This window comes from Bactrocera neohumeralis, unplaced genomic scaffold (assembly GCF_024586455.1).
Source record: "Bactrocera neohumeralis isolate Rockhampton unplaced genomic scaffold, APGP_CSIRO_Bneo_wtdbg2-racon-allhic-juicebox.fasta_v2 cluster09, whole genome shotgun sequence".
Classification (NCBI taxonomy): Eukaryota; Metazoa; Arthropoda; class Insecta; order Diptera; family Tephritidae; genus Bactrocera; species Bactrocera neohumeralis.
Genome location: NW_026089622.1, coordinates 9113990 through 9138951, shown reverse-complemented (window position 1 = coordinate 9138951; position 24962 = coordinate 9113990). Strand labels below are relative to the sequence as shown.

General features: G+C 40.0%; 2 protein-coding genes across 2 annotated transcripts in view; both read left to right on the top strand.

Moving 5' to 3' along the window:
- Nucleotides 1-24962, top strand: part of LOC126764595 (coiled-coil domain-containing protein lobo-like) — a 380690-nt gene that overhangs the window by 160549 nt on the left and 195179 nt on the right. The window lies entirely within an intron of this gene.
- LOC126764596 (uncharacterized) lies at nt 17219-19456 on the top strand. The gene has a single exon (XM_050482266.1). The coding sequence runs from the start codon at nt 17219-17221 to the stop codon at nt 19454-19456; it is 2238 nt and encodes a 745-aa protein (XP_050338223.1).

The window sequence follows — 24962 nt, the reverse complement described above, 5'->3', positions numbered from 1 at the left end:
CCCCAGTTTTCGTGATCACCGGCGCATACGGTTTCGGAGGGGGACTGCGAATAACTTTTTGTTGCTCTTTGATGACTTTCCTCCCTTTATTTTTAACTGTCATCCAGCTTCCATCCTTTGGCGCTTCTTTTATTTTTCCATTGGAGGGGCCCATCTCTATTTTGCCTTCAAGTCTGCTTTTCAGTATCTCCACTTGATCGGCTGTCTGGGTCTTTTTTGGTGGCGTTTTTCGATTGGCATCCTTTTCTTAACGCATCCTTTTAAGTTTGCTTCCGTCACGCTTTTAGCGAGGTTAGCTGCTCGGTCTGCTTTTCTTGCATTTTGCTCTTGTTCACGTGTACTCATATGCAATCTCGAAATAGCACTTATAAGTTCTCGCATGCCATTATTAATAGAACGTTGAGGTGGACGCATCAAACTTATGAGCTTATTGATGCTGTCCCCTAACTCTGCCATATAATCCCTACCCGCTTGCACAGTTTTCACTGGAGGCGTGCTACCTACATATATGTAGCGACAGCGGCGACGATGGTGCCCGTATAGGCCTTTCCATGGAATGAACCTTTTCTGGTGTTCGAGCTAACTTTGACCCTCGCTTAAGGGGATCTATTATTGCGCTATCAACCATACTTGTAGCATTATCTCATACGCTGGCCAAGTGGGCCACCACCGTACCATTGCAGTCATTGGATATCGATGGGCAGGAGCCAGTTTGCTCACCCTCTACAACCGCCGTCACTGGGCTTTTTACACCATGCACCCTAACTTTGCTACTTTTAGTACTCGCAGACATGTTTTTATTTGTTCCGGGATCCTACCCGTACCATTTTATACCTACTGGAAGGTGATTTGCTCAGCTGCTCCTAACCTGGAGACAGACGCTGCCGCTCACTCTGAGTCAGACGCTTCCGGGATTTTTGTTGGTTTGACACTTATTTATGGGCGGTATCGATTCGCCACCTCTGCTGCTTTGGTCGGGGACTGCTTATTGAATATTCGCAGCTAACCTTCATATCTGGACGCCGTTCAACTATCCGCCACCTGCTGACCCCCACAGTAGCCCAAGCTAGCCCTGTGAACATATGTATATACATACATACATGTGTACACAAACATATGTATTTGAAATAGAACAGAAGTGCACTAGAGTAAATCAGTGTTTCGGTCATTTCAGCATGAGTTTGTACACTTTGGGTATTTTCTGCTGACACGAAGGTTCATAAGCAAATCAGGTATAAGCTGATCGCTAGTGATACAAAGTTGTTCCCTATCGCTGATTTGAAGACAAACAGTTCGCTTCGTGTATATGAACTGAACTGATAGAATCAGACAGAGTAACGGATCAGTACTTAAGTATAAAAAAAAAATGATTACTCGTTGCAGTTCTCTGGATGAAATGGTAAACTTAACTTAAATAGTCAACAGCCCAAACGATTGATAAAATCTCTTTGCGTGACGAATAATAGCACTCATGATCGCTTAAGGTTCTGCTGGCGAAACATAAACAGCTGCTTGTCTTGTTGTAGCACTGCTCCAAAAGAGTTTGCATCAGTGTCCAACTCGAAATGTTTGTTAAAATCAGGATGTTTTAGTACCGGGGCTTCCGCAATTATTCGTTTCAACTTATCGAATTAATTTATACAATTTTTATAAGTTTTATTAATTTTAGCGTGTTATATTTGCAAAGCTAAAGAAAAAGAGAAATTTAATTGTTGTCGGCCGATTTATGTTTGAAAACTGTCGAAAATTCGGTTCAGAGGTGCCTCGGGATTCCAACTCGTCTCGTCATTTTGATTACACTGGTCAACAAATTTGTAATTGTTTTTTGTCACATGAAAATTTATATCAAATTTTGAATATATTAGGGCCACCAAATAATAATATATCAAAGAAAAAAATGTACACATCATGTTTTCTTGTGACATCAAAACATATATTTTCGTAAAAAGTACAAAATTCAGCCAAACTTATAGAATTAATTCCTAATATCTAATAGATACTTATGATTTTCTTGAATATTTGGCTTCCGGTAGGTCCCTTATTATTTATTGATGGAACCTCTCACCTTGTTCCTCACTCACAGCACCCAAATTTGCCGGAAAGAAATCCAAATGAGAGTCCAGCATATGTATTTTCAAAGACATATTACACCCTAAAGCTTTAAATGATATCATAAGTTCATTTATTAAATCTTTGTAATTTTCCGCTTTATGGTTACCTAGAAAATTTTAAACAACATTCACAAAACATTTCCAGGCGAGTTTTTCCTGATAATTTAGTCTCTTGGCCGAAGACAAGTTTGGATACTGGATAGTGTGTTTGGATTTGGTAGTAATACCTTTTGTTTGAGTCAAACAAACTTAACAATCACTTACATGATCCTTTGGTTCCGTCCAAATCATTGGTATAGCTAATGACAAATGTCTAGGTTCTTGTTTAGCCCAACCAAATAGGAGCCTCACACACGTTACGCAACATTTATGTGGAACTCAGGATTTGTCTTGATTCCTCACAGGAAAACCAAAATAGTCTAAATAGCACTGTTCAATTCTTCTTCTTCTTTCTTAATTGGCGTAGAAACCGCTTAAGCGATTATAGCCGAGTTAACAACAGCGCGCCAGTCGTTTCTTCTTCTCGCTACGTGGCGCCAATTGGATATTCCAAGCGAAGCCAGGTCCTTCTCCACTTGGTCCTTCCAACGGAGTGGAGGTCTTCCTCTTCCTCTGCTTCCCCCGGCGGGTACTGCGTCGAATATTTTCAAAGCTGGAGTGTTTTCGTCCATCCGGACAACATGACTTAGCCAGCGTAGCCGCTGTCTTTTAATTCGCTGAACTATGTCGATGTCGTCGTATATCTCGTACAGCTCATCGTTCCATCGAATGCGGTATTCGCCGTGGCTAACGCGCAAAGGACCATAAATCTTTCGCAGAACTTTTCTCTCGAAAACTCGCAACGTCGACTCATCCGTTGTTGACATCGTCCAAGACTCTGCACCATACAGCAGGACGGGAATTATGAGTGACTTATAGAGTTTGGTTTTTGTTTGTCGAGAGAGGACTTTGCTTCTCAATTGCCTACTCAGTCCGAAGTAGCACCTGTTGGCAAGAGTTATCCTGCGTTGGATTTCTAGGCTGACATTGTTGGTGGTGTTTACGCTGGTTCCAAGATAGACGAAATTATCTACGACTTCAAAGTTATGACTGTCAACAGTGACGTGAGTGCCAAGTCGCGAATGCGACGACTGTTTGTTTGATGACAGGAGATATTTCGTCTTGCCCTCGTTCACTGCCAGACCCATTTTCTGTGCTTCCTTGTCCAGCCTGGAGAAAGCAGAACTAACGGCGCGGGTGTTGAGGCCGATGATATCAATATCATCGGCATACGCCAACAGCTGTACACTCTTATAGAAGATGGTACCTTCTCTATTTAGTTCTGCGGCTCGAACTATTTTCTCCAAAAGCAGGTTGAAAAGTCGCACGATAGGGAATCGCCTTGTCTGAAACCTCGTTTGGTATCGAACGGCTCGGAGAGGTCCTTCCCGATCCTGACGGAGCTTTTGGATTACTCAACGTCAGTTTACACAGCCGTATTAGTTTTGCGGGGATACCAAATTCAGACATCGCGGCATAAAGGCAGCTCCTTTTCGTGCTGTCGAAAGCAGCTTTGAAATCGACGAAGAGGTGGTGTGTGTCGATTCTCCTTTCACGGGTCTTTTCCAACATTTGGCGCATGGTGAATATCTGGTCGGTTGTTGATTTGCCAGGTCTGAAGCCACACTGATAAGGTCCAATCAGTTTGTTGACGGTGGGCTTTAATCTTTCACACAATACGCTCGATAGAACCTTATATGCGATGTTGAGGAGGCTAATCCCACGGTAGTTGGCGCAGATTGTGGGGTCTCCTTTTTTATGGATTGGGCATAGCACACTTAAATTCCAATCGTTGGGCATGCTTTCGTCCGACCATATTTTACAAAGAAGCTGGGGCATGCTTTCGTCCGACCATATTTTACAAAGAAGCTGATGCATGCTCCTTATCAGTTCTTCGCCGCCGTGTTTGAATAGCTCGGCCGGCAATCCGTCGGCCCCTGCCGCTTTGTTGTTCTTCAGGCGGGCAATTGCTATTCGAACTTCTTCATGGTCGGGTAATGGAACGTCTGCTCCATCGTCATCGATTGGGGAATCGGGTTCTCCTTCTCCTGGTGTTGTGCGTTCACTGCCATTCAGCAGGCTGGAGAAGTGTTCCCTCCATAATTTAAGTATGCTCTGGGCATCAGTGACTAGATCACCTTTGGGGGTTCTACAGGAATACGCTCCGGTCTTGAAACCTTCCGTAAGCCGCCGCATTTTTTCGTAGAATTTTCGAGCATTACCCCTGTCGGCCAGCTTATCAAGCTCTTCGTACTCACGCATTTCAGCCTCTTTCTTCTTCTGTCTACAAATGCGTCTCGCTTCCCTCTTCAACTCTCGGTATCTATCCCATCCCGCACGTGTAGTGGTCGATCGTAACGTTGCGAGGTAGGCAGCCTGTTTTCTCTCCGCTGCGACACGGCACTCTTCGTCGTACCAGCTGTTCTTTTGCACTTTCCGAAAACCAATGGTTTCGGTTGCAGCTGTACGTAAGGAGTTTGAAATGCCGTCCCACAGTTCCCTTATACCGAGTTGTTGACGAGTGCTCTCAGAGAGCAGGAGTGCAAGCCGAGTAGAAAATCGTTCGGCTGTCCGTTGTGATTGCAGCTTCTCGACGTCGAACCTTCCTTGTGTTTGGTGGCGCGCGTTTTTTGCTGCACAGAGGCGGGTGCGAATCTTAGCTGCAACAAGATAGTGGTCCGAGTCGATGTTAGGACCTCGGAGCGCACGCACATCTAAAACACTGGAGCCGTGTCTTCCGTCTATCACAACATGATCGATCTGGTTGGTAGTTTTTCGATCCGGAGACAGCCAGGTAGCTTGATGAATCTTCTTATGCTGGAATCTAGTACTACAGATAACCATATTTCGGGCCCCGGCGAAGTCAATCAGCCTCAACCCATTTGGGGATGTTTCGTCGTGGAGGCTGAATTTACCGACCGTAGTGCCAAATATACCTTCTTTGCCCACCCTGGCGTTAAAGTCGCCAAGCACGATTTTGACATCGTGGCGGGGGCAGCTCTCATAAGCGCGCTCCAAGCGCTCATAGAAGGCATCTTTGGTCACATCGTCCTTCTCTTCCGTCGGGGCGTTGGCGCAAATCAGCGATATGTTGAAGAACCTCGCTTTGATGCGGATTGTGGCTAGACGTTCATTCACCGCAGTGAATGATAGTACTCGGCGACGGAGTCTCTCTCCCACCACGAATCCTACACCAAACTTGCGCTCCTTTATATGGCCACTGTAGTAAATGTCACAAGGACCTACTCGTCTCTGTCCTTGTCCCGTCCATCGCATTTCTTGGACGGCGGTGATGTCAGCCTTTGTCTTTACGAGGACATCAACCAGCTGGGCAGCGGCACCTTCCCAATTAAGGGACCGGACATTCCAGGTGCATGCCCTCAATTCGTAGTCCTTATTTCGTTTGCCATGGTCGTCATCAAAAGGGGGGTCTCTCATCCGAGGCTGGTTGTAGCTCTTCACTGGGGGTGTTTTTTTTTACGTGGCGGGTCCCAAACCCAGCGCACAACCCTTGTAGGGAATGTTTCGCCTTCTCACTTTAGCTCGCCTTCGAACGGATGTTCTTAGGCTACCCAGAGGATACTTGGTCAAAGACCGGAAGTAGTGAGCTGCTTGAGCCATGTGTAAAAGAATCGTTTCTGGCCACTCCCAAGTGAATGGCGATCAGAGAACTTTCCTCACTTGCGTGAACTTCTACACATGACTCCATCCTCCGCTGTTCAATTAGTGATGTGAAATTTCGACGCTGAGATGTAAAACTTACTTCTCCACACACATAACAAAAATTGTCCGGGTTGTTCAAACACTTTCGTGGCATATTTACGATCTAACTAATGCAAATAAAATCAGCGTTTGAAAAACTACGCTACTCCCGTAGCATTTCATTTTACTCTTGCTACCGCTCTCACTTTGCCGGGAGCCACAGCATAGCCTTAGCATAACAATGTAAAAGTATGTGCTCTACTCTGCTTCGAGTTTTGTTAGGTAAAAAACTATAGCTGGAGCGGGAGCAAAAAATTAAATTCTGCGCTATGCTCTGGCGTAAAGGTAGCAAAAAATTGGGAGCGGTAGCACAGCAGAGCTAATGAAAATTTTCATGTGCTACAGCTATTTGCTATTTTTGTTAAATATTTGAATTAATTGAATAATTCAAACAAAAAAATGTTATGCAAATCACTTTGGCACTTGTTGCATCAAGTGACTTTATAAATCTAAAATCAAATATTTTAAGAAATATATTAATAAAGTGAATTAGATAATAATTGAATAAATTATACAATTTTTTTTATTATGTAAAATATTTACCATTTTTATATTACCAAAAACATCATCTATTCCAAATGAATTACAATACTCAATTACTGCGAATTTTCGAAATTAATTTTACCTACATATGGTACTTTCCCCCTTTTTATATATCGTCACCTGAAATGCAAAATAACGTAACAACATTTTTGGAAATTTACAGTGCCATGAATTAAACACGACATAAAATGGAACATGAGTGAAAAAAATTTTTATTATTGGTTAAAACTGGTTTATATCTGAGCTCAGAACCTGAAAATGTTTGACATATGTAATATTATGTATGTAATTTGAAGTAGTGAATCATAATCAATAAGGCACTCAATTTCGAATTTTTTGATGATACGTTATTTTGCATTTCCGGTGACGATATGTACATTGGAGTGTTTTTTTATAGAACTATTAATTTTTTTTAGTTCCGTCACGAAATTTCCTTGGAAACACCATAAAAAAATTCCCTGAAATTTTTAGCACTTAATATTAACATTGATCTTTAGTTTGTCCTTCAAGGTGTACGGACGTGTTTTCTAACTCGCTCCGTGTATTCAAATTGTGAAAAAAAGTAATCAATTTATAATAATAAAATAAAAACAAACAATCAACAAAAAATAAGTGCTCACAAATTATTAATTATAAACATAAGCAAATAGTGCACGAAATAAATAGATAAAAACAAAACAAAAAAAAAAATAATAAAAACAACAAGTAAGGAAGGGCTAAGTTCGGGTGTCACCGAACATTTTATACTCTCGCATGGTAAAGTGATAATCGAGATTTCATAATACGTCATTTACATATTTTTCAAATACCGTATTTTTGTAAAGTTTTATTCCGCTATCATCATTGGTTCCTAATGTTTATACTCGTATTATACAGAGAAGGCATCAGATGGAATTCAAAATAGCTTTATATTGGAAGAAGGCGTGGTTGCGAACCGATTTCACCCATATTTCGTACATGTCATCAGGGTGTTAAGAAAATATTATATACCGAATTTCATTGAAATCGGTCTAGTAGCTCCTGAGATATGGTTCTTGGTCCATAAGTGGGCGGCGCCACGCCCATTTTCAATTTTTAAAAAAAGCCTGTGTGCAGCTTCCTTCTGCCACTTCTTCCGTAAAATTTAGTGTTTCTGACGTTTTTTGTTAGTCGGTTATCGCACTTTTAGTGATTTTGAACATAACCTTTGTATGGGAGGTGGGCGTGGTTATTATCCGATTTCTTCCATTTTTGAACTGTACATGGAAATGCCTGAAGGAAACGACTCTGTAGACTTTGGTTGACATAGCTATAGTAGTTTCCGAGATATGTACAAAAAACTTAGTAGGGGGCGGGGCCACGCCCACTTTTCCAAAACAATTGCGTCCAAATATGCCCCTCCCTAATGCGATCCTTTGTGCCAAATTTCACTTTAATATCTTTATTTATGGCTTAGTTATGACACTTTATAAGTTTTCGGTTTCCGCCATTTTGTGGGCGTGGCAGTGGGCCGATTTTGCCCATCTTCGAACCTAACTTTCTTATGAAGCCAAGGAATACGTGTACCAAGTTTCATCATGATATCTCAATTTTTACTCAAGTTACAGCTTGCGGACGGACGGACGGACGGACGGACGGACAGACAGACATCGGATTTCGACTCTACTCGTCGCCCTGATCACTTTGGTATATATAACCCTATATCTGACTCTTTTAGTTTTAGGACTTACAAACAACTGTTATGTGAACAAAACTATAATACTCTCGTTAGCAACATTGTTGCGAGAGTATAAAAATGAGTGCTTCGCAGCCTCACCAGCAAGGCCGTAGGCATTCCCTAAATGCCTACTTCAGCTTTGTGGACCCAACAACAAAAACAACTACTGGCAATAAAAAGGGTAACGGCGATGATGAGTCATCGCGACGATCAGCAGAAAAGGGAACGCAGCAAAGAACGCAGTCAGCAGAAGCAGCAGAAAACAACAATCGGGCAACAACAAATGCACTGACAGCAACCAGTCTACCAGCAAGCGCACAGGCAGCGAAGAAAATTACAACGCAAGGTGAGAACGTAGTAAAAAAAGGCCCGTCTGTACAATCAGGCATTGACCGCTACGTCAATATAAAAAGGAAATTAAGTCCTTCAAAGGCGGCGGTCAATCCAAAAAAATTTCAAAGCGGCACACCAAATAAAACTAAAACGGAAGTTTTAAATAGCAACAGATTTGCCATACTAAGCAATGGTTCAGACGACGATGCGAAGGGTACCACCACAGTCGTTAATGCCAAACCACCTCCAATATATTTGCGCGAACGTAGCAGTAATACTCTTGTTGCGAAATTAAGTGAAATTGTTGGCACTAACAATTTTCATTTAGTGCCTTTGAAAAAAGGCAATATAGACGAAACAAAAATTCAGTCGTACACTGAAAAAAGTTTTATGGAAATAGTTAAATTTTTGTCAAATAAAAACAAAAATTATTATTCGTATCAACTGAAGAGCTCTAAGGGCCTAGTTGTTGTAATCAAGGGTATAGAGTCCGCCGTAGACTCTAGTGAAGTCAAAGAAGCATTGGAAGAATGCGGTTTTGGAATTAAAACAGTTGTAAATATATTTAATAGAAACATAGTACCTCAGCCAATGTTTAAAACTGAGTTGTTGCCGAACTCAAATCAACTTAAAAAATATGAAACACATCCAGTATATAATTTGAAATATTTGCTGCATCGTAGAGTAACTGTGGAAGAACCACATAAAAGAAACGGTCCGGTACAATGTACTAACTGCCAAGAATATGGGCATACTAAATCATACTGCACTCTACGCAGTGTTTGTGTGGTATGTGGTGATTTACATCCCACTTCTAAATGCACTCTTAAGAAAGAAGAATTAAATAAAAAATGCAGCAATTGTGGAGGAAATCACACTGCTAACTACAGGGGTTGTCCTGTATATAAAGATTTGAAATCGAAGTTGTCACAGGGCATTCAAGCACGTCGTAACCAAACGTTACAAACACCCCGTAATGATATTATAATAACCTCAGAGAAAAGTTCAAAACCTATTACTTCTATCAATAATAATATGCAAGGAAGCTATGCTAATGTGGTGAAAGGCAACACTGTGCAAATGCAACTGCCGCAAAATCCTCCAAATGGAGGTATTGAAACTATGATTATAAATCTTACACAGTGTATGACACAATTTATGTCTAGCATGCAAAACATGATAGAGGATTTAATAAAATCACAAAATCAAATGCTGCAAAATTTATTAAGTAAAAAATGAGCTTACTAAATATATGTATATGGAATGCTAACGGTGTTAACCAACATAAATTAGAGATTATTAGATTTCTGTCTGAAAAAACATAGATGTAATGCTTATATCAGAAACTCATTTAACAAATAAAAATAATTTCAATATACCGGGATTTACACTATATATTACAAATCATCCGGATGGAAAAGCACATGGTGGTACGGCAGTGTTGATTAGAAATCGTTTAAGCCATTATGCTCTAGAATCTCATGCTACACCACAGTTACATTTTTGGAACACTAGGTCAAAGATTTCTAGCAGGTGGAGATTACAACGCAAAACATACGTACTGGGGCTCACGTCTTATTAATCCGAAAGGACGACAGTTGTATCAAACTGTTATAAATAGGCACAATAACCTTGAAATAATATCTCCTGGTAAGCCGACATATTGGCCTAGTGATCGTAAGAAAATACCAGATTTAATTGATTTTGCTGTAATCAAAAATATAGATAAATCGCACATAACAGCTGATACATGTACTGATCTATCTTCTGATCATTCTCCTGTACTAATAAAGTTATTTGAACAACCCATATTCGTTAATCCAAAAGTGGGTCTAACTTCTTATAAAACGAATTGGCTAAAATATAAAAAATACGTCAGTAGCCACATTAATATTGAGTACAAAATAAATACAGAAAGTGATATTGACGAAAGTATAAGAGAAGTTAATGATATAATAACCAGCGCAGCTGTCTTAGCAACACCAAACAAAAGATATACTCGTAATCCGCTTGGCTTCAGAAAAATCTCTAATAGAGAAATATAAATGCTTGTAAATGAAAAAAGGCGTGCAAGACATGAATGGCAGATAAATCGCTCCCCCTCCACTCAGCTTCAATTGAAAGCTGCGGTACGTAAATTAAAAAAAGCGCTCAAACGTGAGGAAGAATTGAACACCGAAATGTATATAAAGAAGCTGTGTCCAAATTCAAACAAGCAAAATTCCCTTTGGAAAGCCCAAAAGTCCATGAAGCCACCAACTGACTCCAACATGCCAATACGAGACTTGGGTGGAAATTGGGCTCGAAGTGACGAGGAAAAGGCTAATTGTTTTGCAAATCACCTAGAAAAGGTATTTCAACCCAATTTGCCAAAGAATAACTTTAAGCTGTCAATCTTACCCAACACAGCTAAAGAGTCGATCGAGTCTCTTAAGACCTCACCTTCTGAAATTATTTGTATCATCAAAGAACTTAATCCGAAAAAGGCGCCGGGATATGATAATATTTCCCCAAAAATGCTAATTGAGTTACCAATTATTGCTGTAGAGGTGCTCTCTTTGCTCTTCAATGCAATTCTTAGTTTCGGATACTATCCAATTTCATGGAAAAAGTCGCAGATTATCTTGATAGATAAACCTGGGAAAGACTTAACACAGCCGTCTTCATACAGACCAATCAGTCTTCTACCCTGTCTTTCAAAAGTATTTGAAAAAGTATTACTATCAAAGATAACTCCTTTCCTCCATGAAAATAATACAATACCCATGCATCAATTCGGTTTTCCTGCGAAACATGGCACAATAGAGCAAGTAAATAGAATTACTAACGAGATAAGGAAAGCATTTGAGCACAGGGAGTACTGTTCAGCAATATTTTTAGATGTAGCTCAGGCGTTTGATAAGGTGTGGCACGAAGGTCTTTTATACAAGATTAAAAAAATTCTACCTTTAGAACTGTATAAAACATTGGAGTCTTATTTAAAAAATAGACGATTTGTGGTAAAAGTGGGAGATTTCATATCTGATGAACGACAGATAAGAGCTGGTGTACCCCAGGGCAGTGTTTTAGGCCCAACACTATACATCATATATACAGCAGATCTTCCAACAGCTAATAATGTATTAACTTCAACTTTTGCGGATGACACAGCTATAGTGAGCCGTAACAAATGCCACATTTTAGCATCACGAATATTAGCGAAGAATTTAAGTTCTGTCGAAGAGTGGCTAGCGAACTGGCGTATAAACGTGAATGAACAGAAGTGTAAGCATATTGCATTTTCGCTAAGACCAAAGATGTGCCCGGCAGTAAAAATAAACAATATATTAGTACCCCAAGCGAACGAAGTAACATATCTTGGTATTCACCTAGATAGAAGGCTCACGTGGAGAAAACACATCTCTAGTAAAATAACATGTATGAAGATTAGAGCTGCAAATTTAAATTGGCTTTTAAATAAAAACTCAAAACTTAGCCTAGACAACAAAGTGCTTTTGTATAATGCGGTCATAAAGCCGATTTGGATGTATGGCATTCAACTGTGGGGTACGACCTGTGCAACCAATATTGATATATCGGGTGATTTTTTTGAGGTAAGGATTTTCATGCATTAGTATTTGACAGATCACGTGGGATTTCAGACATGGTGTCAAAGAGAAAGATGCTCAGTATGCTTTGACATTTCATCATGAATAGACTTACTAACGAGCAACGCTTGCAAATCATTGAATTTTATTACCAAAATCAGTGTTCGGTTCGAAATGTGTTTCGCGCTTTACGTCCGATTTATGGTCTACATAATCGACCAAGTGAGCAAACAATTAATGCGATTGTGACCAAGTTTCGCACTCAGTTTACTTTATTGGACATTAAACCAACCACACGAATGCGTACAGTGCGTACAGAAGAGAATATTGCGTCTGTTTCTGAGAGTGTGGCTGAAGACCGTGAAATGTCGATTCGTCGCCGTTCGCAGCAATTGGGTTTGTGTTATTCGACCACATGGAAGATTTTACGCAAAGATCTTGGTGTAAAACCGTATAAAATACAGCTCGTGCAAGAACTGAAGCCGAACGATCTGCCACAACGTCGAATTTTCAGTGAATGGGCCCTAGAAAAGTTGGCAGAAAATCCGCTTTTTTATCGACAAATTTTGTTCAGCGATGAGGCTCATTTCTGGTTGAATGGCTACGTAAATAAGCAAAATTGCCACATTTGGGGTGAAGAGCAACCAGAAGCCGTTCAAGAACTGCCCATGCATCCCGAAAAATGCACTGTTTGGTGTGGTTTGTACGCTGGTGGAATCATTGGACCGTATTTTTTCAAAGATGCTGTTGGACGCAACGTTACGGTGAATGGCGATCGCTATCGTTCGATGCTAACAAACTTTTTGTTGCCAAAAATGGAAGAACTGAACTTGGTTGACATGTGGTTTCAACAAGATGGCGCTACATGCCACACAGCTCGCGATTCTATGGCCATTTTGAGGGAAAACTTCGGAGAACAATTCATCTCAAGAAATGGACCCGTAAGTTGGCCACCAAGATCATGCGATTTAACGCCTTTAGACTATTTTTTGTGGGGCTACGTCAAGTCTAAAGTCTACAGAAATAAGCCAGCAACTATTCCAGCTTTGGAAGACAACATTTCCGAAGAAATTCGGGCTATTCCGGCCGAAATGCTCGAAAAAGTTGCCCAAAATTGGACTTTCCGAATGGACCACCTAAGACGCAGCCGCGGTCAACATTTAAATGAAATTATCTTCAAAAAGTAAATGTCATGAACCAATCTAACGTTTCAAATAAAGAACCGATGAGATTTTGCAAATTTTATGCGTTTTTTTTTTTAAAAAGTTATCAAGCTCTTAAAAAATCACCCGATATTACAAAGGTTTCAATCAGAAATGCTTAGAACAATCACGTGTTCACCATGGTACATGCGTAACGAAAATATCCATAAAGACCTTGGTATCCCTATGGTAAAGAAAGAAGTAGAAGACAGCAGAATTAAATATATATCTAAACTCCGAGATCACCCAAACCCTCTGGCTAATGCTTTGGTACACTCCTGCGATCAAACACGACTTAAAAGAAGAGATATGCCAGCGTACTAAGGAGCAACGTATCACCAAAACAGCTCAATCACTTGCTTGAGCCTGTCTAGTTTTTAATTAGATTTAAGATTTTATAACTTATTGTTAGGCTTTAAGAAAAAGCAGATACAATAAATAAAATAATTTTGAAAAAAAAAAAAATATTAACATTAAGACTGGACCATAGAAAATTCAATCCTGATTTTTCTACTCTCGCAACGTATTATAGTTTTGTTCACATAACGGTTGTTTGTAAGTCCTAAAACTAAAAGAGTCAGATATAGGGTTATATATACCAAAGTGATAAGAGTGACGAGTAGAGTTGAAATCCGGATGTCTGTCTGTCCGTCCGTCCGTGCAAGCTGTAACTTGAGTAAGAATTGAGATATCATGATGAAACTTGGATGGGCAAAATCGGCCAACTGCCACGCCCACAAAATGGCGGAAACCGAAAACCTACAAAGTGTCATAACTAAGCCATAAATAAAAATATTAAAGTGAAATTTGGCAAAAAGGATCGCATTAGGGAGGGGCATATTCGGACGTAATTTTTTTGGAAAAGTGGGCGTGGCCCCGCCCCTACTAAGTTTTTTGTACATATCTTGGAAACTACTATAGCTATGTCAACCAAACTCTACAGAGTCGTTTCCTTCAGGCATTTCCATATACACTTCAAAAATGGAAGAAATCGGATAATAACCACGCCCACCTCCCATACAAAGGTTATGTTGAAAATCACTAAAAGTGCGTTAACCGACTAACAAAAAACGAAACACTAAATTTTACGGAAGAAGTGGCAGAAAGAAGCTGCACCCAGGCTTTTTTTAAAAATTGAAAATGGGCGTAGCATCGCCCACTTATGGACCAATAACCATGTCTCGGGAACTACTAGACCGATTTCAATGAAATTCGGTACATAATATTTTCTTAACACCCTGACGACATGTACGAAATATGGGTAAAATCGGTTCATAACCACGCCTTCTTCCAATATAATATTTTGAATTCCATCTGATGCCTTCTCTGTATAATATATACATAATAGTTATGACACTTTATAGGTTTTCGGTTGTCGCCATTTTGCGGGCGTGGCAGTGGGCCGATTTTGCCCATCTTCGAACTTAAGCTTCTTATGGAGCCAAGAAATACGTGTACCAAGTTTCATCATGATATCTCAATTTTTACTCAAGTTACAGCTTGCACGGATGGACGGACAGACGGACGGACGGACGGGCAGACAGTCATATCCGGATTTAAGTTCTACTCGTCACCCTGCACACTTTGGTATATATAACCCTGTATCTAACTCTTTTAGTTTTAGGACTTACAAACAACCATTATGTGAACAAAACTATAATACTCTCCTTAGCAACTTTGTTGCGAGAGTATAAAAATGTGTTCAAAGTTTGAAATGAATCGATCAAATAGTTTTGAAATGACAGTGAACTCGGGCTTTGAAAAAGTAGTTTTGAGAAAAACACGCCTAAAGTTGCAATTCTATCCCGACCGCCCTCAGCTGTTAGAGTTAGAGCGTTAAAGGCCAGGAGACTAATAAGACGATAACTTTAAGAATATTACTTATATCACAATAGAATTTTAAGGAAATATTCTTGAAATGTTAAACAATAAGATAAGATAAAAAAAATCGATTGTACGAAAGTGAAAACCACTATCTCCCATATATGTGGTATAAAGTCATCCGGAATTTCAAAAAAGTTTATTATTTATATTAAAAATTGTGTTATATGCGAAATAGGTAAGTGTTATGTTCACACTATAATATAAAAATATCAGGGGCATGTTATATCGTATAATATTTGTGTTAGGCAATTTGGTCGTTGTGGGTGAAGTGGTTTTGATATGTTAATTAAATTGAGGCCACGCCCACTTTGCTTGCTTCTGCGATCCCCTGTACTAACTTAGGGTTTTATATCATAATTTAGTGCATAGTTATTGTATTTTGCACGTATTCGCTAAACGGCATTTTGTATGTTACAGCTTGCACGGACGGAGAGACAGCCAATCACCCAGATTTGACCCTACAGGGTTTTCCCGGAAAGTAATAGGGCTTAGTCGATTTAAAAAAATTTATTAAGCCAATCGTTACAATTCTTTAAAAACTTTCAAAAAGATTTCTTCTGCGCGATTTCTAAGCATTGAAGGCGTCACGGAAGGCATTCTCTGGAATAGCCTTGAGAAACGAAGTGCACATTGTTTGGAACCCCTCTGTCGTCTCAAAATGCTCGAAGGATTGTCTCGATCATACCCAAAGATTCATGACTCGTCACCTGTGCTCTTCTTCTTCTTAATTGGCGTAGACACCGCTTACGCGATTATAGCCGAGTTAACAACAGCGCGCCAGTCGTTTCTTCTTCCCGCTACGTGGCGCCAGTTGGATATTCCAAGCGAAGCCAAGTCCTTCTCCACTTGGTCCTTCCAACGGAGTGGAGGTCTTGCTCTTCCTCTGCTTCCCCCGGCGGGTACTGTAATACGTAAGGAGTCACCTGTGATTAAGTTATTTAAAAACTGGGTGTCACTATCACACATGTTAAATTTTCTTGGCTCACTTCCACTCGGCTCTCCAAAAAGTCCAGGTACTACCGAAACACACTTCTTCTTCTACTTTACTGGAGTAGACATCGCTTACGCGATTTTAGCTGAGTTAACAAGAGGGCGCCAGTCGTCAAGGTGGCGCAATTTTCAAATTCCAAGCGGAGCAGGGTCTTTTTACACTTCGTCTTTCCAACGTAGTGGAGATCTTCCTTCTTCCTCTGCTTCCCCCGGCGGGTATTGCGTTGAATACTTTCAGAGCTAGAGGGTCTTGGTGTTTGTTCGCCGAGAGAGAACTTTTTGGAATCGAACGGCTCGGAGAGGTCCTTCCCGATCCTAATGGGGCTTTTGGTATTGTTCAACGTCAGTTTACACAGTCGTATTAGTTTTGCGGGGATATCAAATTCAGACATCGCGGCATAAAGGCAGCTCCTCTTCGTGCCATCAAAGCAGTTTTAAAATTGGAAAAAAGTTGGCGTGACCCGATTCTCTTCTCACGGGTCTTTTCCAAGATTTGGCGCATAGTGAATATCTGATCAGTTGTTAATTTTCCAGGCCTAAAGCCAAACTGATAAGGTCCAATCAGATTGTTGACAGTGGGCTTTCATCTTTTATACAATACCCTCGAAAGAACCTTATATGAGGTGTTAAGGAAGCTTATCCCACGGTAGTTGGCGCAGATTTTGGGGTCGCCTTTTTGTGGATTGGGCAGATCACACTTAGATTCCAATCGTTGGGCATGCTTTCGTCCGACCATATTTTACAAAGAAGCTGTTACGTGTTCCTTATCAGTGTTTCGTCGCCGTGTTTGAATAGTTCGGCCGGCAATCCATCGGCCCCCGCCGCTCATGGTCGGGCATACCAAAGGAGCGTAGCCCAACGAAAATGCGTAAAGAGGAAACTAAACATTCCATAACTTGTTCTCTGTGCGACAAAGAGCACAATCTTGCCGATTGTCCAAACTTCCTAGCAAAGAGCCGAAATGAACGTTGGCAGTTAATCAAGGATAAAAGGCTATGCATTCGATGCTTTAAGTCCCACATGGTTAGACGCTGCACCTCTAAGCAAGTTTGCGGAGTAGATGGATGTAGAATGGTGCATAACCCACTACTACATAGCCAAAATGCTGCAGCTAAGACTAGTCGGGTAAATACAATCCTAGTTCATCAACGTAAGTTTAGGAGAGCCATTTTTCGTTACATTCCGGTAATATTGTATGGTCCTAAAGCCACAGTGGAGATATTTGCGTTGATTGATGAGGGAGCATCATGCACATTGATGGACAGTAAATTGGCTGAGCAGCTAGGTCTCGACGGCCCTGGTGAAGACTTGTGCTTGAGATGGACGGGCGACATAACACAGCAGGAGGTAAACTCAAAGGTTTTAAGTTGTGAAATATCTGCAAGAGAGAGAAACTCTAGGCGATATCGTATGCACAATATTCGAACAATCACTGACCTCGAGTTACCGCAACAAACTCTCACCGCAGACACTTTAAATGAGCACAACCACCTGAAGTCATTGCCTATTCTACCATACACCGACTGCAAAGCGCGATTATTAATAGGCTTGGACAACACGGCTAAACTTTGCGTACCTGTGGAGGTGAGTCAAGCTGAAGGTGATGATCTAATAGCTGCGCGTTGCAAAATAGGTTGGTCAGTTTATGGTCAGGATAAGTCGGCTTATCAGTCAGACGAAAATCTGCTCCACGTTTGTAGCTGCAATAAATATGATCAGCTTGATAACTTAATGAAAGCTTATTTCTCTATCGATTCAGTGGGTATCAATCCTGTTCTCAAACCGCTTAGATCAAGGGCAGACGAGCGTGCATACCACATAATGGAAAAAACTGTCTTGTATGATGCCAGTGTTAAGAAATGGGAAACGGGCCTCTTATGGAAATATGACCACATTGTCTTGCCCGACTCATATCGAATGGCATATAACCGTCTCCAATGTCTGGAAAAGAAGATGGAAAAGAGCCCTGATCTGAAGCAGTATCTTATTGGGAAGTTAAATGACTATCTCGAAAAGGGTTACATAAGAAAACTAAATATCGAGGAAATATCAAAAGGAGGCAAATCTTGGTTTATTCCAATATTCACAATTGAGAACGTTAACAAAAACAAATTGAGAATCGTGTGGGATGCAGCAGCTAAGGTGAGTGGCACCAGTCTGAACGACGTATTATTGAAAGGACCCGATCTTCTAAGATCGTTGGTAGGTGTCCTATTGAGGTTTCGTGAACGACCAGTGGCTATCTGTGGAGATATTCGTGAAATGTTTCACCAAATTAGGGTGAGAGCGGAAGATCAGGTAGCACAGCAGTTCCTGTGGCGAAACGGCGAAAGTAGCAGACGTCCCGATGTATTCGCTATGACCGTTATGACGTTTGGGGCATCGTGTTCCCCATCTTTGGCAAACTACATAAAAGATAAGAACGCTCTACGTTTCGAGAAGATACTACCAAATGCTGTGGCAACAATTGTCGAAAATACGTTTGTGGACGATTGGTTGCATAGTATGGATGATGAGGAAGAAATGATTCGACTCGCTACTGACGTCCGCTTCATCCATTGTGAAGGCGGGTTCGAGATGCGAAACTGGTTGTCGAATTCTAAACGAGTTCTGCAAGCGCTCTCAAGTAAGCATAAACCTGCGAATAAATGCTTCATAGAGCCAGGATCAGAACTTCAAAAGGTTCTTGGTATGTGGTGGTTACCAACCAGTGACGAACTAACCTTTGTTCACAGGTTCAAGCCGGATATCTTCAATGAATCCACCTTTCCAACGAAACGACAAATGCTTCGAGTAATGATGACTATATTCGACCCTTTGGGTCTATTGGGGTTTATTGTAATTCAAGCTAAGATGATATTACAAGATGTGTGGCGATCGGGCGTAACTTGGGATGAACCTGTACATGATAAAGAACGTTCCGCATGGTGGCAGTGGCTGCGAAAGCTACGCTGTATTGATAAAATCCAAATTCCAAGGTGCTACACTTTCGCAAATCGCAGCACCGATAACCAACTTCATATCTTCGTTGATGCTAGCATATCAGCATATGCGGCTGTGGCCTTTCTTCGTTCTAGTATGGGCGACAAAGTTCATTGCTGTCTCGTTGCCTCCAAGACACGAGTTGCTCCGTTGAAGCCACTGTCGGTGCCGAGACTTGAGCTGATGGCAGCCATCTTAGGACTTCGTCTAGCTAAGTTCATAGGAAAGGAACTTCCATACAAATTAACCGCCGGGTCTTCTGGTGCGATTCGAAGGATGTGCTATATTGGATTAGGTCTGACGCCAGAAAATTCAACCAGTTTGTAGCTGTGCGGATTGGCGAAATTCTAGAGGATTCACAAATCAACGAGTGGCGGTGGGTACCAACGAAGGATAACGTAGCTGACGACGGTACAAAATGGCACAATAATATGAAATTTAATAGCTCTGGGAGATGGTTTACGGGCCCTGAATTCCTAAGTCTATCAGAAACTCTCTGGCCAACATCCGAATTCAAAGAGCCACAAACCGTAACAGAAACTATACAACACGTAACGATTGATTCTTCAAAAGATATTGGTAATACGCAACCAGATCCCACAAGGTTTAGTAAGTGGGAAAAATTGCGCGCTGTGCAGATGTGCGTTCTTCGCTTTCTCCATTTGACTATGAAGAACACCGCGAGAAACCCAGTTACTCAGACAATTCTTTCCGATAGCACCTGTACAAGTGCCGAACTACTTCTCTTCCGCAAGTGCCAGGAAGAATGCTATGGCGCGGAATTTGATCAAATAAGAAAAGGCGCGGTAAGTCGAAAAAGCTCAATCTACAAATTTTCTCCATTTATAGACAAGCTCGGACTGCTACGCGTAAAGGGTCGGATCGAAGAAGCAAGAGGAGTGACAACAGATTTCAAACAACCGATTATACTTCCTCGTAACAATATTGTGACTCATCTGATCACAGATTTCTATCATCGAAAGTTTCATCACCACCATAACGAGATAGTGGTAAATGAGATGCGACAGCGATTCTGCATTAATGGTCTACGAGCTTTGGTGCGGATGATATCAAAAGTATGTCAACAATGTCGTAATCGGAGAGCCACACCGAATCCACCAGAAATGGGAAAGTTGCCACCAGAGCGTCTCGCATCATTCACTGATCCCTTCGCTTATACAGGAGTGGACTATTTCGGACCCTTCGACGTGACGATTGGAAGAAGGCATGAGAAGCGTTGGGGAGTTGTTTTCACCTGCATGACCATACGTGCTGTACATATTGAGATTTCTTCATCACTATCTACTGACTCATTCCTCCTTGTTTTGAAATTGTTTATATCACGACGAGGAGTTCCACGTCGAATCTTCTCTGACAACGGCACTAATTTCAGAGGCGCTAGTCGTATTCTGGCAGATGAAATCGAGAAAATATCATCTGGCACACTAATGGAAAAATACCCCGAAATTGAGTGGACTTTCATACCACCAGCATCACCACACATGGGAGGAGTATGGGAGCGCATGGTACGATCTATAAAGTCAGTATTGATGGACATATTACCAAAAGAAGGTCTACGGGAGGAAGTACTGAGAGCAACTTTAGCCGACGTCGAAAATATTATTAACATGCGTCCTCTTACCTACGTTCCACTGGAATCATACGATAGCGAAGCATTAACGCCAAACCATTTCCTTCTGGGAAATTCAAGTGGCATAAGGGAAAAGGGTGATTGCGATGTTACCAATCCGTCGCTGCTAAATAAGAGATTTCGTACATCTGGTGAGTTGGCTGATCGATTCTGGAAGCGATGGATTCGCGAGTACTTGCCAGGCCTAACAAGACGCGCAAAATGGTTTGAAAAAACACCAGAACCCATCGCTCCAAGAGACGTCGTAATAATTGTTGATGAAAACATGAAAAGGAACACTTGGACAAAAGGAATAGTTTTGGATGTCATAAAGGGCAGCGACGGACAGATAAGAAGCGCAGTAATCAGAACTTCCAACGGCTTAATAACGCGGCCAGTAGTGAAACTTGCGCGCCTAGATCTGAAAGTGAACCCCACGTCAGAGCATGGAGATCACGGAGGGGGGAATGTTAGCGCGCAACAACCATAATTTTATAAAATGTTTAAACTTCAAGAATGTACATTAAAATACAACTCTAAGGATTTATTAAATTTTGATTGTACATTAAAATGCAACCATGTAGATGTATGTCCCGCTATTTGTCTATGCTAGCTCACCTACGGCTTACCCTTTTGCGTTGGCTCATTCTCTTTTGATTCGCTGGCGGATGCTGGATAATAAATAAACATTATCCTCATTCTTTTGGCTTAAAATAACTTAATTTTTTGTAGTACTTATTACACATTAATAATAAATATAATATTAAATATGAAAAACTTGTAACTGTTTTTATTTAAAATAAAAAAAATCTTAATATTAAATTTTTTAATTTTTGTACAAATTTACATTGATCATACGTTATTTTGTTTCAGAAATGAAAATACAAAATGACGAAAGACACTTACTAAAATTTTTCTTTTATTTTTTTTAATTTCCTTCAGTTTTGAAAGTTTTGTTCCAATATCTCCTGTAAACCTACATACATATGAAAAGTTGTTACGATATTTTGCATTCCAGCTGACGATATATTTTCAATTGCTTTGCCAATTGAATTCAATTTTCAGTTCAGATGCTAACTCTTACTTATCACAAATTCTGCGTATGTGCGGCAAACCCGACAGTTTTTTGTGCAATTAACCGTAAGAAATTAAAGGTATATTTTTTCAATAACACATACATATTTTTAACTAATTATGCAGAGAAACCAATAAACGAAGTTCAATTAATCAGGAAAATTTACATGTATTTTGTATGTGACATATTTTTGACTTATTAAGTGATTCAAATATACAAGAAAATCAATTAAACGAGGGGATACTGTTTAACGTTTAAGTTATTTCGGCATAATTTTTGCTCTTGTGTACATAATCATTGTACATTGGAAGATATTTTGAATTTTTGTTAACAACAGAAGCAAAGAAGAAGTGTATAGAAAACTAATATACTACCACAAAAAGTATTCTCATGGATGTGAAGTAATTCTTTACTGTAACAAGTAAGGAAGGGCTAAGTTCGGGTGTCACCGAACATTTTATACTCTCGCATGATAAAGTGATAATCGAGATTTCATTATCCGTCATTTACATATTTTTCAAATACCGTATTTTTGTAAAGTTTTATTCCGCTATCATCATTGGTTCCTAATGTATATACTCGTATTATACAGAAAAGGCATCAGATGGAATTCAAAATAGCGTTATATTGGAAGAAGGCGTGGTTGTGAACCGATTTCACCCATATTTCGTACATGTCATCAGGGTGTTAAGAAAATATTATATACCGAATTTCATTGAAATCGGTGTAGTAGTTCCTGAGATACGGTTTTTGGTCCATAAATGGGCGAGGCCACGCCCATTTTCAATTAAAAAAAAAGCCTGGGTGCAGCTTCCTTCTGCCATTTCTTCTGTAAAATTTTGTGTTTCTGACGTTTTTTGTTAGTCGGTTAACGCACTTTTAGTGATTTTCAACATAACCTTTGTATGGGAGGTGGGCGTGGTTATCATCCGATTTCTTCCATTTTTGAACTGTATATGGAAATGCCTGATGAAAACGACTCTGTAGAGTTTGGTTGATATAGCCATAGTAGTTTCCGAGAAATGTACAAAAAACTTAGAAGGGGGCGGGGCCACGCCCACTTTTCCAAAAACATTGCGACCAAATATGCCCCTCCCTAATGCGATCCTTTATGCCAAATTTCACTTTAATATCTTCATTTATGGCTTAGTTATGACACTTTATAGGTTTTCGGTTTCCGCCATTTTGTGGGCGTGGCAGTTGGCCGATTTTGCCCATCTTCGAACTTAACCTTCTTATGGAGCCAAAGAATATGTGTACCAAGTTTCATCATGATATCTCAATTTTTACTCAAGTTACAGCTTGCACGGACGGACGGACAGACGGACAGAGACGGACGGACGGACAGACAGACGTCCGGATTTCGACTCTACTCGTCACCCTGATCACTTTGGTATATATAACCCTATATCTGACTCGTTTAGTTTTAGGACTTACAAACAACCGTTATGTGAACAAAACTATAATACTCTCCTTAGCAACATTGTTGCGAGAGTATAAAAAGTAATTTCTGTTAAGAAAAAAAAGTGTAGATGAGTCGGGACAAAGGTACAAACGAACGACTTTGATGTTTCCAAACACTGAAGTGAAATATACAATGAAAGGGCTATGTGGACTTCCTTAAACTTTTACATATTATATGTATATTAGGGTGGGTTAAAACTTTGAAGTTTTTTTCGCTTCGTACTCTGAAATATTGGTTGATTGACATTTCTAAGGAACGCTGTCCACATATAAGCTCTTAATTGGAAAGGAAAGATTCTCAATCTATCGGTTGAAAATCGATTTCGTTGTGTGGATATCGTAGGTAATTGAATGCTCTTCAAAAAAGAGAGTTTTTTTCGTAATCCTAACGGTTTTAAATATATAAACGATAACATTTTATTAATTTAAACAAAAAATAGTTTTCTTATGACTTTTATAACTTAACGAAAAAATAATATTAAAATTCGGGAAACCCTTAGTTTTGTAAGAAATTCACTTCTTTTTTAAGTATAACTAATCCGTTCGATCTCAGCAATTTAGGATAAAGTAATTGATATGAAAATATATTCTTTATTTATGATCGTCTTTGTTTTATAATGTTATCATCGTGTCTATTGAGTTATATAGGGACTTCATGGCTCTTTCGCACAACCACTCGTCGGCAGCCAGGTTTTCTTATAATCTCGGAAATGCCTCATTATTACGATTATCTGTCGAGCTAACAACATTGCTAAATAGGTAGTTAAAAGCTATTTGGCCGTTAGTATCAGTCGGAATGCAATCCTCGTCGACCTTAAAAAGCATTTGTGCGAAAAGTCCAAACTCCTGATCATTCAAGAGCTCATGTTAGTATAGCTGTAACCGCTCTACCTTAGCCCACAAAAAAATATCCATGAGACATGCGTATGTATATCTCGTCTACCGCAGTACCTCGCTAATTGACCGGCAACGTCTGCCGAAAATCATCTTCCAGCACGACGACTACGCCATCCATCAATTTTCAATTGCTCCGAAAATCTGCAAGCTGCAATTCAGTGCTCGCTTTACTTTTCAGGGTATAAAAAGACCACCTCAATAAACCGTAAGTAAAAATTGATTTTTTTGAATTGTTTGAAAACCGTAAGTAAAAATTTTCACGGTGCACGTTGTGGGCCAAATAATATGCGTGTTTTGAACAATACCAGGCTTAGGTCATGTATAGATTACATTTTGAAATTTTTAGACTGAATTTACTTTTTTTTCATAATACATAAATTTCCAAAAATAGATTTGAATGTTATCATTATTTTTGTATGGTAAAAAATTGTTTATTTCAATGCAAAAAGGAAAAAACCAAAAATTTTGTATTACAAAAAACCATCCACCTGTTCTCATTGAACCAAATAGCTCTACGTTTTGTCCGCCCTTGACGCATTATAGGTATGCAAACTGTTCAGGCCAAACACAATTTCACGTTCTTCTGGGGCCACAGATTCACCCCAGGTATTTAAATCCAATGTAAATCGTGTGCACTATGCCATATTCGCGTTTAAATACATTAAAGTTGCGTGTGGATCAGAGAGCTGCAACGAGTCTGATAAAGTCAGAACAAACACTCGTGCCAAAAACACAATCAAATCAATTCAGTTCAGCATAGAGAACAT

Coding starts and splice junctions, on each gene's coding strand:
- LOC126764596 (XM_050482266.1), top strand. CDS start 17,219: ATGGTGCATAACCCACTACTACATAGCCAAAATGCTGCAGCTAAGACT.